The following is a 17,213-nucleotide window of genomic DNA, read 5'->3' on the forward strand; positions in this document are numbered from 1 at the left end:
TCTTCAAAGTATCATTATCATCACTTTGCCTGACAGATGTTAGCAATATTATATAGACTAGTCAATGTGAGAAATCATGACAAAGAACGTGAAATTTATTACAATGCCCGATGTTGTTTGTCTGGTCATTATGAATAATGACATTGTTTATAATGCCCATATTAATCACTTAGTCCATAACATACACACCATCTAATTTAAACAATGATGCTCTTAGATCATGAAAAATCTCACAGTTTAAAATCAACATCAACCTTTCTCATGATCTTGTGGGAATCTTCATTTTCACTTGGAAACAGAGGCTAGACAAATTGAGTCACAAGAAATAAGATTTGAAGTCAATTGCAATGTCCATTCAAGAAACCTAATCTATAAAAACCTATATCCTTGAAACACAAATTTTTTTTTTTGGTATAATGCCAGTAGATGTATGTATATGCATCTTTCATGTAATTATAAAAGCGCTGTAGCTACTGCCACTCAAATGTGTGCATATACCCTTTAGCTAGTTCCTGCCAATGTATGTCTACTTCCCTGAAATACTTTCAAAGTTGTCCTCCAAATATTTGTGTTCACTCCTAGATATCAGAACCTTCCCTCCTTCAGAGATTCTATCAACTCTCTTTGCAAAGAACTTGACAAATCATTTTTAGACCCTTCTTGTGAATAAATATAAACATTCCAAGTGATCAGGTATTGTGCAAAGAATGAATCTCTTTCAATAAACAGTATTTTAACAGTTACTGAGATCCTTCATTCCAAATACATGATCACTTTCCATTCATATCATCAAGTCACAGTCATTCCATCCAAAATTTTTTAAACTTCCTTTTCTTTGACATGCAATTGTGATAAATTTATGAGGTCATGTGATTTTAATCATCATCATCTTTTTAAACAGCTTTTAAAATATTAAAAATAAATATTGAAAATGTAATATTTTTATGTATAACAAAACAATCTTACCTATTATTCTTCCTGTGTAACAAGCTGCAACTTTCATTGTAGTTTTTGCTTCGGAATTACCACTTCTAAAATTTGATCCTTTATTATTGTAATCTCTTTTGTCATTATTACTATATCTAGTTTTATAGGCTGATGGCTCACTATTCTCAAAATCTTTTTTGCTGTTATTCTGATTATCCCAATTATCTTCTTGATAATTATCATTCGGTTTATTTCTCCAATAAGATCTCTCTCTATCATTATGTGTTTGTTTCTCTTCATCAAAATATTTATTTCGCCTACCTGAACGACTATCATTATTCTGTCTGTCTTCATTGCTATATTTGTTTCGCCAGTTAGATTTCTCTCTATCATAAAATTGTTTTTTTTCACCACCACCTGAAGTATTATTCCAATTTGTTCTTGAATTTGAATCAAATTGTCTTCTTTCATTATTTCCCGACTGATTTCCCCAAGCTTGTCGTTCTTTCAAGTTATTTCTTCTTTCATCATTATTTCCTTTATTTCTCCAATTTCCTCTTTCATTATCTTTTGAATTTTTCCAAAAGGGCTCATTACTTTTTCTTGATTGATCTGAGTCATTTGTATTTGGATTTCTTTTGGTTTGAATGAATGTTCGACTGTAAATAAATATATATCTTTAACCTTTAATTTACTTTAAAAACTTATAATACATTATTAGCTTTATAATAAAAGAAATATAGTATACTGTGTTGAAAAAATAGATTAATGAAATATGAAATAATTGATTTTTTGTACTTGATAGTACCAATTTTTAACTATAGGTGCTCCTTGACTTTTAGACAACTCTTAGTACATCACATATGAAATAATAAGTGATTTCAGAAATCAGTATATCTATTATAGACTTCTGTGTATTTCCAGCTGACAAATTTCAAGTTATTGTGTAGCAGTCCTTTTTGTCAGTTTTGGTAACATTAGAATCATTTGTAAAAATTCATTTTTGTTCTCTGTTTATAGTATTAACATTTTAAATAATAACACACTAAAAATAAAAAATTTTTAGTTAAAAAACAAGTAAAAATTATACTCTTTCCATTTCCGACTTCGAGGATTCTGAGCCAAAACAAGACAAACAAGTGGCAAGGAACAATCATTACTTTATTAATTTATCCATATGCATTTCGCCATTTGGCAAAATGCATATGGATAAATTAATAAAGTAATGATTGTTCCTTGCCACTTGTTTGTCTTGTTTTGGCTCATAGAATCCTCGAAGTCGGAAATGGAAAGAGTATAATTTTTACTTGTTTTTTAACTAAAAATTTTTTATTTTTAGTGTGTTAATATTACCACCGATCCCATTGGTTTTAATAATCGAATTTATATTTTAAATAATGTTTTATTCATTTTAACATATCAATAATAGTCAAAGCTGAAACTTCCAAAAGTAAGTAAAAACACAAAATACTCACACTTTTCCAGCAATTAAATTTAATTAAAAACAAATGTTTTTAACCTGATTGATAAGTTTTCATCTGGTTTCTAAACAGATGTTCTATTTTTGGAATATTAAAGCATTCTTTGATGTAAATTACATTTTTAAATCTTAACAAGTTTTGATTATCAAATGTAATAAAAATTATAACATAAATAAAAGAAATCCTCATTAGTTTGAAATTCAAGGAACAAAATAATTGCAACTTCAAATTATTGAGTTTTGAATTATCCAAGATCTACATATTTCTGTACAATATGCCAAATGCCATGTAAATGATGTAATTTATTAAAGAAATAGCATTCTGTATATGTAGCCATATTCCATTTTTGTTAATAATAATATAAACAGCATGTGTCTAGTGAGAACCTCATAAGCTGACATAGGTTTTATAAAAAGTAAAGCAAAATTCCTAGAAATGTAACCCAAATTATTTTTTAAAGTGGCTTAAAAAGTAGTAAGTCTCCCAAATATAATAGCCTAGACTCCTACAAATATCTCAATCTGCTACTTGCAGTGCAATCCTAAAAACCAACAGTGTTTTAAGAAAGGAGAAAAAAAGGGGTAAGATGACACTTTAAAATGTATTACTGTAAAAGCAAAACCATAATTGACCAGATTACAGTTGTTCCTGATCTATTGTTCTCTTACAGCATGGAGACACTTTGATCTAAATGAACAAGTTAACATATGCATATCACAGTTCAGACAGAATTTTCACTTCAAATTTTGAAGTAGCCATATTTTATACTAACCGAATTCCTTAAGATGTAAATCTCTATACCCTTGGCCGGGACAAAAGTACAGTTACTAACTAACAAGACTTCAAACTATCAAAGTTCAAATTAACAAAAATTTCCTGTAAAATACATTTGAATATAAAACTAAATAAAATACATCTATTCTTAATTGTATTCTATTTTATTTTTAGTTTTATATTTAAATCTATTTTATTTGTTATAATTTGTGTTATATTGGATAATCAAAAATCCATTATTATTTAAAAAACATAATTTTACATCAGAGAATATTTTATTCCAAAAATAGAATCTAGTTTAAAAAAAATCTGACAAAGACTTATAAATCAGGCTGAAAATATTTGTTTTAATTAAATTAAACACACTTTTCTAGTAATTAAGTGTGTTTATTTTAATATATTTACTGTAAAAAAAGTAAAACTTTCCTATCTTAAGAAGAAATCTTATAATTTTTCTTTTTAGCTCTCTGAAACAGAACCATTTATATAGCATACAATTATTGCTCAACTTTTGGACTATTTTTAAAACTTCATCATGTCCATAAGTCAGAGACTGTATATACATTAAAATATTTGAAGTTTTTGTAATTATATATGTACTTTAACAATTTTTTAAAAAATTACTTTTGATAAATAAAATATATCAAAAAAAAAAAAAATTAAAAAATAAATTTCCAAAAAGTTATTGTCAGAACAATATATCCACAAAACAAAAGCTCAATGTATAAGATCAATTTGATATATATGAATCTAAATGTTATAACTAAAAATAGAAATTTTTCAAATACAAATAAAGCCAATCAAAAAGTGATATGTAAAAAGACAGTAAAAGATCTGTTTTGAAATACTTTGATGGCAAAATATCAAAAGAGAAATGCTTTGTTAAAAGCAATATAAAATTAGTAAATGATATAGTACAAACTAAATAAAAATGTAAAAAACTACTACTACTTTTATCCAGCAATTAAAAACTTCTATCAAATATTTGAATTATAAAATTAACTAGTTTAGTCACTGAATATTCTGAATTGCTAATTAGAGCAGTTATATAAAAAAAAGTACAGGAATTTTATAAATAAACAACAACTAACCCGTTATATATAAAGACCAACAACTGCCGAATTATCGGGCTAGCAAATGGCTATAGTAATATTAATAATTTAAGTTAATTTAATACTAGAGTTAGGCGTTAGGCACCATCTCTTGCTAAATTTAATAATTAGAATTTTAATTAAATAATTTAAATAAATTTAGGCCTAACTGGAAGAAAAGAATCGGCCCGAAGCGGGACTTGAACCCTCAACTTCTGCTATCCGTGCAGACACGTTACCAGTTAGGCTACCCGGACCTTCGGTCCGATCTCTCCTTCCAGTTGATATAAGATTACCGTACGACCATCGACGGTATATCTACGGTCGATGGTATATATAAGATTGTTCGATGTCGATGGTATTCCAGTTGATATAAGATTACCATACGAATATCGACGGTATTATATATAATGGGTTAGTTGTTGTTTATTTATATATATACACCTTGCCGGGGTTTGCGATGGCCGGTTGAGTGCCTTTGGGAGGACGTGGGCAATTAATGTGTCCCAGCCGGCATTGTAATGACCGTCGATGGTCGTACGGTAATCTTATATCAACTGGAAGGAGAGATCGGACCGAAGGTCCGGGTAGCGTAACTGGTAACGTGTCTGCACGGATAGCAGAAGTTGCGGGTTCGAGTCCCACTTTGGGCCGATTCTTTTCTTCCAGTTAGGCCTAAATTTATTTAAATTATTTAATTAAAATTCTAATTATTAAATTTAGCAAGAGATGGTGCCTAACGCCTAACTCTAGTACCAAATTAACTTAAATTATTAATATTACTATAGCCATTTGCTAGCCCGATAATTCGGCAGTTGTTGGTCTTTATACAGGAATTTTATTTTGAATAAGCTCTTTACTTTTTCTTTCAATGACTTTATTTAGAAAGAATGATACTAGATTCATAATCCCTTTTATATTAAAAATATTTGTCTTTGTCTTGTGAAAACCTCTAACTTGTAGAACTAGAAAATATTAACCAGTTAAATGGAATGACAATAGGAGGCAAAATATTTCATATAAGTGCTACCTTGGATGCAATAATAAAAGTTTTCCTTTTTGCATATACACAAAATACTGTTATCTATTAAGTTATACAATAACAATATAATTTTGATACGTGATAATATAGAAAACACGCATTTTTAATTCTAATTTTCAAAGTCCAGTTTCCAAAAAATTCTATTCTTACTTATGAAGATTGTGTTATAGTACAAATTCTCAGAGAAACGAGTGAAAAATATTACTTTAAGATTAATATGAAAGTTTTATTTTTCACGAAACCTTCAAACTTAAATAATAAACCATGCTGTCGTATTTTTAAAATCAAAAAACACAAACATGACAGATATCAATGACTTATTTGCCATCTATGCAAATATTCAATGCTACTGATAAGAGTTTCTGGAAAGAATGTAAAAGGAATATGGACAATGCCTTACTTTTCATCACTAATGTCTTGTAAGGAACAATTTTGTTTATGCCATTTTCAACACATACATTCACTTCAAACTCATTTGAAACAGTTTTGAACAATAAATAGTATGTGCATGAATTCCCATGATAAAGTGTTAGAAGTCTCTGCCTTCAGCCATCAGCTATCGTGAAAAGAAGCACTATCCTGTATTTGTATAAAAAGTAAACATAGATGATGATGACCTTGACCAGTTAATAAGTGCATGTAGTTTCTCTTCCCATCCGAAGCAAATTTTATCATGGATAAATGTAATAATGGCTATATATATATATATATATACACAGGGTGTATCAGTACAACAGTTACAAACTTTCAAGAGAGAGAGAGTACACCTAGACGATGGGAAATCACATAGCAATGCATGGTCGGAAACACTTTCCTGACACGGTAGTGATGACACAAAACACAAGAAAGGAAAGACATGAACAGGGTGAGAAAACATGTCTATTATTCTTAGTACAGCAAAAATCAAAGGTGGTGTTCGAAATTACGACCCCGGGCCATGATGCAGGCCTCACATCTCCAGCGCATCGAAGATCTAACGTTGTCAAAAATACAGGGCATGTCACAATGCGTGCAACAAGTTCCTCAGCACTGTTAATGAGAGTTTCGTACACCAGTGCATTACGTACCCCAGAGGAAGTAGTCCAACTGAAGTCTAGCAATTGAGCAGGCCAATGTACCAGACCACCCCACCTGATTCACTTTTGGCCATACGTTGCATTTAGGTGGAGACGCATGTCACTGCTGTAATGGGCAGGGGCCCCATCATACTGAAACCACACGGAAGAACGCATAGCAGTGGATACGTGTGCATTGTCCAACAGGTGCGGCAATACTTGCTGAAGGATCAGATAATTTGCACCTGTCAGATGTTGGAGCAACAAGTATGACCTGATGAGGTGGTCCCCTACAATGCCGGCCCATACATTTACTGAAAACCATGTCTGGACTGCACGGGTTCTTGTTGCACGTGGGTTGCATGTAGTGAAGGTTGCCTCATCGGTGAACAAAACGGTGGCTGGGAAATGGGGATCTCTTGCACACATCTGTAAATACCAATGTGCAAAGGCCAATCATGGAGCAAAATTGCCTTCATCCAGTAACTGCATGCACTGGATGTGATATGGGTACATGTTGTTGGTATGCAGAATCCTCCAAACGCTCATATCGGAAATCCCAACATGAGTGGTGATAGCCCATGTACTGGCACCGGGAGTGTTCTGTACCAGACTCAGCACAGTCTCCTCGTTGTTTGGCGTTTTTACTCTGCTTATGTTGCTGTGCGTCTTCACTGAAGGATCCTCTGTCGGACAACCTCTGGTGCAAGCATGCAAAGATGGTGTGGCAGAGAGTTTGCCACCTAGGGTAATGTTGGGCATACAACTGCTGTGCGGCTTGCCCATTGCAATCAGCGGCCAGATATGCCAGATGCATATCAGCGAGCTACTACGTGCCCTCCTACTATGAAATAAAGCTTCACAGCAAGCATGGCCACAACAACTGCATGCGTACATGCAATTTCATCTGATGCTTCGGTTCATGTAGCGACATCTATCATGTACACCAGCCAAAGATGTCCTAGCATTTTTGATTTACTAAGAATAATAAACTTGTTTTCTCACCCTGTTCGTGTCCTTCCTTTCTTGTGTTTTGTGTCATCACTACCGTATCAGGAAAGCATTTCCGACCATGCATTGCTACGTGATTTCCCATCATCTAGGTGTACTCTCTCTCTCCTGAAAGTTTGTAACCACTGTACTGATACACCCTGTACACACACACACACACACACACACACACACACACACACACACACACACACACACACAATGAAACATGCTTTTTTTGGCCCTTTGCACTAGAAACTATAAATATTTTTAATACAAAAAGCATATATTGTTTTAAAATGAATCATAATAATGTGTCAGCCTAATAAATTTATTGAGAAAAGATAAAACTTAGAGAAATTTATATTACAACTAATTAAAAGTTTTAGTTTGCAAAAGTAATCTTTTAAAAATTGAAAACTATAAATCATTAGAAAGAACAAGTCAATTAAAAACAGCTAAATATATGATTAAATTATAGAAAATGTTTAATAATTTTTTAAAATTATTTTGCTCATTTATGATCTTTTCATATGTACCATACACACCATCTTTTAACGCGTTCAGCCCTTAGCCCGAGATATCTCGGGCAAGTTGTATAGCGTTACAAAAAATGGGGTCCTTTAGGACCCCTAAAAAAATTTTTTTTTTTTTTTGATTTTTCGGATGTTTTCTAAGTCTCCAAATTTTTTGAAAAATTTTTACCCGCGCGAAAAAATTTTATTGCGAGTTTAATTAACCTTTAATGACACGCAATTAACGCTTAATGGTTTTTTTATGGGATTTTTTTATAAAACTTTATTCATCTTTCTAAAGTTCTAGTGCGTCGATTTTACTTCGGTAAAGTTATTTAAAGCTATTTTCTGATGTCAAAAACAGCATCCAATAGTTTTTTAATTTTTTTAATTAATAGATTTTATTATATATACGTTTAATTAAGTCGGGGGGGTCGGAAATTTCAATTAAAATCGTAATTTTAAAAAAATATTTAGAAATATACCGCCATCTAGTATTCACCCTACTTTTTACCCTTCTCCTCCCGAGAGTTTCATGAGAATGTCCCGCGAAAGACGACACCAGCTGTTCTCAAGGTCATCCAGCTGTGTAAACAATGACACATCGGTGTCAAGTTTCGCGCTAAGGCGAGACAAAGGAAATTATACTTTGAAGCTTTTTCTTCAAAATTAACACATTTCTATAATTTTTTTTTCGTTTTTATGTTTAACTACATTAAAATTAAAAAGTATTTAATTCGCCGGAGTCCCAAGGAGTTAAATGGGTTTGCACAGATATCTGAGTACAGAGATAACAGCTGTGTGCCCAATATTCAGGTATATCTGGATACAAAAATAAATACCTAATGTTTAGTACTAATAGAAAGTAGTTCTTAAAAAATATACAAGTTAAGGCTATTGAATTTCCTACATGTTATGTTCCTACAACTCTCTAGTATGTAATTTTACATTGTCTTTATCATTATGATAAGGATATCATAATGATAAGGACAGTGTAAAATTCCATACTGAAGAGGAAATAAATGATCCTGAAAATGCCTATGATTACTGGATGGTAATTTATGAAATAAAAGTATTTGACAAGACAAACATTGTTTTGGATTAATCAATTCTTGTAGGAAACTCAGTAAAAAGCATCATAACACAGTTCCTAGATTGACTATTTAAATTATTACTACTACTAATAATTTATTTTCAAATTTTATCTATACATAAAACAACATTAATACTTCTTATACCTGGAATATGTATGATTTTTCTTCTCTCTTTCATCACTAATATCTAGTTTTTCATCCCATAATGAATCATCATATTGGCATTTAACTGAATTTTGCTTCAAATTTCTGAAATTTATTACCATTATAATTATCAATGTGACAAATACTAAATATTTACAATTTATAACCATTATAAACAATATATTTAACAACAGAAAAAACAAAATTTATATAATGTCTTTTATTATAATTTATACTGTAATTTTCTGCATATATTATAACCCATTGGAGTATATATCACAGAAAATTGCTAGAATAATAATAATATTCCAAAATCCATATCTTCAAAAGTTGCTATTAAAAAAATACTTCACTTGATAATATATATATGTTAATACATCAGAGATTTCATTTTTGCCCCATTCCTTTTGTTTAATTTCCATTAGCACTTCATTGTAGATTCATTTGTTTTATAATTATAGTGGAAAAATTAGAATATTTTTTGATGTTTTTTGGATGTAGATTCAAACTTTGCAATTTTAATTCTCTTTTTTTGTGTGTAACAATTATTTCATTATTTTACCATATCGTTAGCATTATTATTACTATTATTATTCCTCACATTTTTAAAACGTATAAAAGAAAAGATTAAAAAATCATGACTCCATTTCCTGTTTAGCAAAAACAGTTTCTGTAGTTTGTGCGCCATTAAAAATACAATTTTTATTTTTTCATATCAATTTTTCATATAGAATGGTATTGTGGTATTGTTATATTTGAAATGTAATATAACAAACAGGAGCACATAAGGAAATTTTCCATAACGTTAACAATTAAAAAAAATGCCAAAACTACACTATCCTAATTTCACATCAACTCATCCATGCACAGTAATGTCTGAAAATTATTCACTTGTGGTGACATAGTATGTAACCATGAGCAAAAATACCTGAAAATACACACAATCAAACCAATACCAGCAACTATGTAATTAATAAAGAAATATTTCTTCCATTTAAAATAGACATTAAATATTTCTTTATTAATTACATAGTTGCTGGTATTGGTTTGTGTATGTTTAGCCTATCCCAGTTTTTGGAGTGTTACTAAATATCTGAAAATAAATATGAAGATATAAACATTTTATTTAACGACATAAGAGTTTAATCTATAGATACTTTTTTCTAAACAGGAAATGCTATCATGATTTTTTAATCTCTTCTTTTTTGGCTTTAAACATGACAAATAATAGAAGTAATAATAATGCTAATTATACAGTAAAGTAATAAAATAAAATTATTATTACTTTTGTGTATAACAAACTAAAATTGCAAAGGTTCAAACCTATATAGTATAGCTCCAGTGCTTAGTCACTTGGCTCTTGCTGGTCTAAGACAGCCCACAACTTCAAGACTTATAAGCTAAACACAATTTTCAGAGGCCAGTTTTTTGGAAATGCTTGAGAAGTGGATCCTGTTATTTGGACAAAGAGCTGTTTGTGTTTAGGGCAACATGCTCACTAAATTTCATTCCAATCAGAAACCTGAACATTTAACCCTCTCCTTATCAGCATACAGTTATGTACAGTACAGTACATACTGGTACTGTAAAATGATCATATTTGTGGTTTAATCGCATTCCAGATAATGCTACCAAAGGCCTTAAAATTACTATCAATTATCTTCTAAAAAGATTCACAGAGGCTCACTGTGTTCAGAACTTTTTGTATACCTGATATTTGGAGATCTTCAAATACAAGGCATGTCTGAACAACAAAGCCAATGATATGATTTCAGAATTTTAATTAAATAATTTAAATAAATTTAGACTTAACTGGAAGAAAAGAATTGGCTTGAAGCGGGATTCGAACCTGCAACTTCTGCTATCCGTGCAGACACGTTACCAGTTACGCTACCCGGACCTTCGGTCCGATCCCCTTCCAGTTGATATAAGATTACCGTACGACCATCGACGGCTATTACAATGCCTAACGCCTAACTCTAGTACCAAATTAACTTAAATTATTAATATTACTATAGCCATTTGCTAGCCCGATAATTCGGCAGTTGTTGGTCTTTATATAAAACGGGTTAGTTGTTGTTTATTTATATGTATACGCCTTGCCGGGGTTTGCAATGGCCGGTTGAGTGCCTTTGGGAGGACGTAGGCAATTAATGTGTCCCCAGCCGGCATTGTAATAGCCGTCGATGGTCGTACGGTAATCTTATATCAACTGGAAGGAGATCAGACCGAAAGTCCGGGTAGCGTAACTGGTAACGTGTCTGCACGGATAGCAGAAGTTGCGGGTTCGAATCCCGCTTCGAGCCGATTCTTTTCTTCCAGTTAAGCCTAAATTTATTTAAATTATTTAATTAAAATTCTAATTATTAAATTTAGCAAGAGATGGTGCCTAACGCCTAACTCTAGTACCAAATTGATATGATTTCAGTTCTATCAGCTGTGTGTAATATCATTGGTCTGAAGGAAAAGGACGACTGTTTTGCCAAATTACTCATAATCTAGGCCATTCTGACCTAACTGAGGAGGTATTAGAGGCAGTGGACATATGAGGAAACATACATCCATGCTTCTCAAAGTGGGCAATATTGCCCCCCCCCCTGGAGGCATTTGGCATGATAAGATGTGACAGGGCAATAAAACAGGGATAGGAGGTGAGAACCTATGTATACAGGGGGCTTTGCCTCTGTATACACAGAACAGGGGGCATTATTACTAACAGTCACGACCGAGGAGGGTAGTGATCCAAAAAGTTTGAGAAATACTGATATACATGATGAGCAAGGTTTTGAATGCCCCAGACAGCCTACCAGAAGAAATAATTGTCTGATTGTGAGACAAACACAAAGAACTACAATAATATCTTTGTCTTCTATCCTGAGAGGTGGAAACCTCACTACAGAAAATAGGCTCCTGTATGATTAGCAGGTGGCTAGCAGAGGCAAATTTGCATGCATGGCAATCATAATCCTTGGAAGTTAGTCTATTTCTATATTAGTAAAACTGGGGATACTAACAGAAGGTATCTGAACTTCACAACTCACAACATACCAGGAAGAGAGTTGTCTTCTCTTCAAAGATCTATCTTCTTTTCAGTTCATTTTGCATTTTATCCTTTTCCTTCCTGATCTCTCTCTTTTTTGCTGACTATTTCCTCCAGATTTAACTCTCTATTCTAATGCATCTCTATGATTGTTGTTCTTGATCAGCAATTGTTGATGAATTAAGCCCTTGATAATTTTTGTGGAGGTAACCATTCTGCAACGCAATTTATTTAATGTGGTTCAGTTCTTTCCTCTTGTTCTCTGCAATATTTGCCTGTATGGTGGTTTACAGTATATCTTGGTGTGCATTCCATTCCATCAGGTGAATAATAAGTCCAAGAAGTGGATATCTTGAATCTTTCTTGTTAAATAACTAGTTGTAGTCCAAATTTTTTCAAGCAAATATTTTATTTTATGGAAATGAAAAAAAACATGCATAATCCTTAAGCAATGTCAAAGACATTAAGCAGATAGAATAAGCAGATAGAAGTGATGTATAATTTTTAATGCTTATTTTTGACTTTTCCCACAGCTATCATATGAATGGCATTTTCCAATCAAACTGTTCAATCAACTTTCAAACTGTGTGTTCCATTTTCATTTTGTTCTTTTGTAGAACTTTTAAACCTGAAGATGAGAAACCTGAAGAAAACTAAATGTCTGTTTATTTTTACATTAAATTACTTTTACTTGCTGGATTTTTGGTGCTCCTGATATTAATTTCATACTGTAATAATTTTGATTACACTATTTCTGTCCAAATAAACAACCCTATTAACCTGATGCAATGCAATAACACACCAATCAACCAATTCATTTATAATTTATATTTATTTATTCCAAATTATAGCCCAATGATTTACAGCAGTAGTTGGTGTGTTACTGTTTCTAAATTTCTTGATGTTGATTCAAGAAACTTAGAAACAAGAAACTTAGTTTTGTTATCTTTTTCAATGTAAAATGTTGATTATGTATTTTCTTGGCAGTTCTATACTGAATAAATAAGTATGATGACTAATATTTCTAGCAATCATATTTTTTCAATTCATTTCATATGAGGGTTGTCCCAGAAGTACCCAACCTGACGTATAGATGGTGTAGTTGTTTGAAAAAATTACTGTGGTCAAAAGTACCAACCTTATAAGGCTTAAGTTTGAAGACGCTACATTGTTTAGTATTTGTTTGACAGCCATCAATAGTGAATGATCTCAGTGAATTTATAAACATGGAAAAAATTGGTCATTGTTGTGATACAATATTTTCATTTGAAAGGTCTCAGTCCAACCAATATCAAAGCTGAGCTAGATTCTACTCTGGGGAGTCTGCTCCCTCGTTTACAACAAAATATTGGGTGGCAGAGTTTAAATGAGACCATACGAGCTGCCAAGATGAACATTGCTGTGGTCGACCAAATGAGGTGACCATGCAAGAAATGGTGAAGAAAAATTCACAAAATGGTATTGGATGACCGTAGACTCAAAGTGCAACAGCTAGCAGACATGGTAGGCATTTCAAAAAGTGCTGTACATTGTATTTTGATTGAAAACTTGGACATCAGAAAGCTGTATGCAAGATGGGTGCCGCATTTGCTCACAATGAAACAAAAACAGCATTGTGAGGATGTTTCAATTGAGTGTTTGGCGATGTTTTGCAGCAATAAAGATGAGTTTTTGCATCAATTCATAACCATGGATGAAACGAGTTCATTACTTCACACCTGAGATGAAAGAACAGTCGAAGCAATGGACTGAAAGGGGAGAATCAGCTCCAAAGAAAGCAAAGACAGTTCTATCTGCATGGTCAAGATCAGTTTTTTGGGATGCACATGGGATAATTTTTATTGTTTATCTTCAAAAAGGAAAAACAATCAACAGCAAATATTATGCGAACTTATTGCAGCACTTAAGTGATGAAAATCAAGAAAAAAATAGCTGCATTTGGCAAAAAAAAATTGTTGTTTCATCAAGACAATACACCAGTTCACACATCCATTATCTCGGTGGCCAAAATCAACGAGTTAAAGTTTGAATTGCTTCCTCATGCACCCTATTCGCCAGATTTAGCCCCCCCTCAGATTATTTTCTCTTTCCAAACTTTAAAAAAAAAAAAAAAAAAAAGGGCTCAGTGGTAAAAGATTTGCCAACAATGAAGAGATGGAGCCTGTGGTTAAGGGCAATTTTGAAAAGCTCGATGGTTCTCACTATAAACAAGGTATTGAAGCTATTGAACATCGCTGGGAAAAAGTCTCCTTTTAGCTCGATACACATGTTGAGAAATAAAGATATGTTTTTCTAAATTTTTTATGTCTTTGTTAGATCGAGTACTTCTGGGACTACACTCGTAATAAAACAACGTCTGTGTAGAATTGTGACAAGTGTAATGTAGTTAACAAAACAATATGAAATAATTTTAAACAATTCTTATTACATTGCCAAATGAAAAAGTTCTTCCAGAAATACACATATGTTAAAAAATTAATTGATAAAATGTGATAATTGGCTATGAATGAAATCAAATTTTATTCCTTAAAAAATATATATATATGTGTATTAGTACCATATGATACATTTTCAGTCTGAATAAAATCTTTAGACTGAAAATATAAATACTGTACAAAATTTTCTCACAAAATACATTCTCATTAAAAAAAAAATACTTTTTTCATTATTTCCCAAAGCATTTTTTCCCCTACACATGGCAATTCTTATCTCAATTTAGCTTTTTATAATAATTGTCCATTGTTCACCTCCCTTACAAACTGATTTCTCTCTGATCTTTCAGCCATTTGCTTAGATGCTTCTATCTGACCTAATCAATATAAAACTAAATGATTTGTTAAATTCCCAATCTGGTCACATTTTAACCAAAAATTAGCTCACAATGAAACAATGAATTGCTGCCAGATAATTATGTTCTTTAAATTGATCTTTTTTAGAATATACCAGTTTGTTTGTCACTCAATGTACTATTCTTACTTACAATATTTTAAACATCAACTATTAAGAATTTTTGCAAAAACATGTAAAATCAATGTCTCCTCATATAAATGGTTTTCTAGCCCTATAACAAAGTTACAAAATCTATTCTGGAAACAATGGAGTAAATAGAAGAGATCAATCTGGTAATTCAAAAAATCTTTATTCACATCCAGTCATTCAAAAAACATTGTAGGGAATGTTCTTTGTCCTTTTTAAACTAAACTACTTTAATAGAGTAAGTGATTTCTTTGCCTCTAATCCTAAGACCTTCTAGAGTTTCATTCCAAAATTTTCCAAGAAAATTTCTTGAGTCTTTCTTGATCCAAGAATATTAAGTATACAATATATATTTATATTGTAACAAAAACTTATTAATACTTCCTCCCAATGCTGATCTTTTACCTTCACTTTTACCTTCTTTTCATACTCCCATTCAATATCATTTCATTTTCTGAGGTTTCTCAAGCTATTAATTTATTTAACACTTCCACATTTAATCAGGATCAAATTCCCACCATTTTTTAAATCATTAAAACCTATTTCAGCAGTTATCGTTTCTAAACTTTCTACTTGTTTTGCTTAGTCAAGTTTGTTCTAAATCAATGGCTTTCTTCAATAATTAGTCCAATTCCTAGAACAGATAGGAATACTTTTTGTCCTATTATGCATTCACCATTATGCATTAAACCTCTGCCTTTTCAACACTGTTGTATTTGCAATCATTTCACAACTATGAATTTAATTATAAAAAACAAAATTTGTATTAATATTTCAAGAATAAGCAACGGTGTTATGTTGCATACATTGATGTTAGCAGTGTTTTTGATTTCATTTTATCAAATATTCTTCTTGACTTGTTTTACAAATATATCAACCCAGCAATTCATTCATGGCTCAATAATTACTTTTTGCTACACAAATACAAAATCAAAATACACAAAGGAATAAAATCAAGAAATTCATAATGTGAGCATTCAACAAGGATCTATTCTCAATGGACCTTTTTATTGAATATATATTAACAATCTTTGCCATCTTAAATCCCATGTTGTATAACAATATTGTCAATGTGAGCTACATTGATAACAGTTGATATGTTTATAAAACTTTATATTCTCACTTATGACACCAAATATACTATACATAAGAAATTGTATTGTCTTTTGGTATTAAATTGATATGTTCCAATCCAAAAGATTCTACAATCTGATATTTACTTGCTGAAGAATCTATTTGAATCTGCTAATCTCAGCATTAATAAACAAAAAACTGCAGTTATGTATTTTGCTTTAATTTTCAATCCCCCTTACCTACTTTTTACATTGACTCCACTCCTATTAATTATATTACATCATTCTGTAATCTGGGAACAATCTGTGATGATAAACTTACTTTTAAAAATCATATTGATAAAATAGTTAAATCTCTGGTTATTAGATACAGAGTATGGCATTTCTGTAAACCTATCATATCTAAAGTGCATTAAAAGCTATTGTTTTTTTACTAATTTTTAGTCTTGCATTGATTATGGATCACCTATTTGTTCTGTGGCTGTCTTCCCTCTTGGATAAAATTACTACAGCTTTTGATAAAATTTATCTTTTAATAAATTATGCTACTTACCATATACTCAAAATCCTAGCTTTGCTAAGATCAGATTAGGTTTCCTTTTGTTTTTTGAACATAAATATTTTGATCACTTACTTTAATTTTTAATGGTTTTATTTATTATGATTGACTTATTTTATGTATCCCACCAAAAAACCTACAACCTTCATCTTGTGTGTTCACTCCATTCTTTCACTTAAGGGTACTCAGAAGTACATTTGTGTCCTTCTTTATTGTATTTCTTGAAATTTAAATAATTTTGATGATTTTGTATTTAATTTTTCTTGTTTTAAATTAAAATGTAAAAATGTATTGTTTAATTTAATTTTATGTAATTTATTTTCTGTTTTTATGTATATGTTTTTAATTTTTGGGGAGTGGATATCAACTGTCCTTTGGGACTCTTCTATTTACTTGTAAAAGTAACTAGTGGTTTCTAACGGAACTAGATATGTCATCATGATTATCCTGAA

General features: G+C 31.3%; 1 protein-coding gene across 2 annotated transcripts in view; it reads right to left on the bottom strand.

Annotated features, from left to right (window-relative positions):
• LOC136975079 (probable ATP-dependent RNA helicase DDX43) overlaps nt 1–17,213 on the bottom strand; it is a 107,969-nt gene that overhangs the window by 70,850 nt on the left and 19,906 nt on the right. For both annotated transcript variants that reach the window (XM_067270077.1, XM_067270076.1), the window contains 2 exons: nt 9,114–9,218; nt 967–1,586 (listed from right to left, as the gene is read on the bottom strand). In XM_067270077.1, the coding sequence (XP_067126178.1) occupies nt 967–1,586; nt 9,114–9,218 (725 nt within the window). The remainder of the gene's footprint in view (nt 1–966; nt 1,587–9,113; nt 9,219–17,213) is intronic.

Source organism: Centruroides vittatus, unplaced genomic scaffold (genome assembly GCF_030686945.1).
Source record: "Centruroides vittatus isolate TY-2023 unplaced genomic scaffold, ASM3068694v2 contig_364, whole genome shotgun sequence".
NCBI lineage: Eukaryota > Metazoa > Arthropoda > Arachnida > Scorpiones > Buthidae > Centruroides > Centruroides vittatus.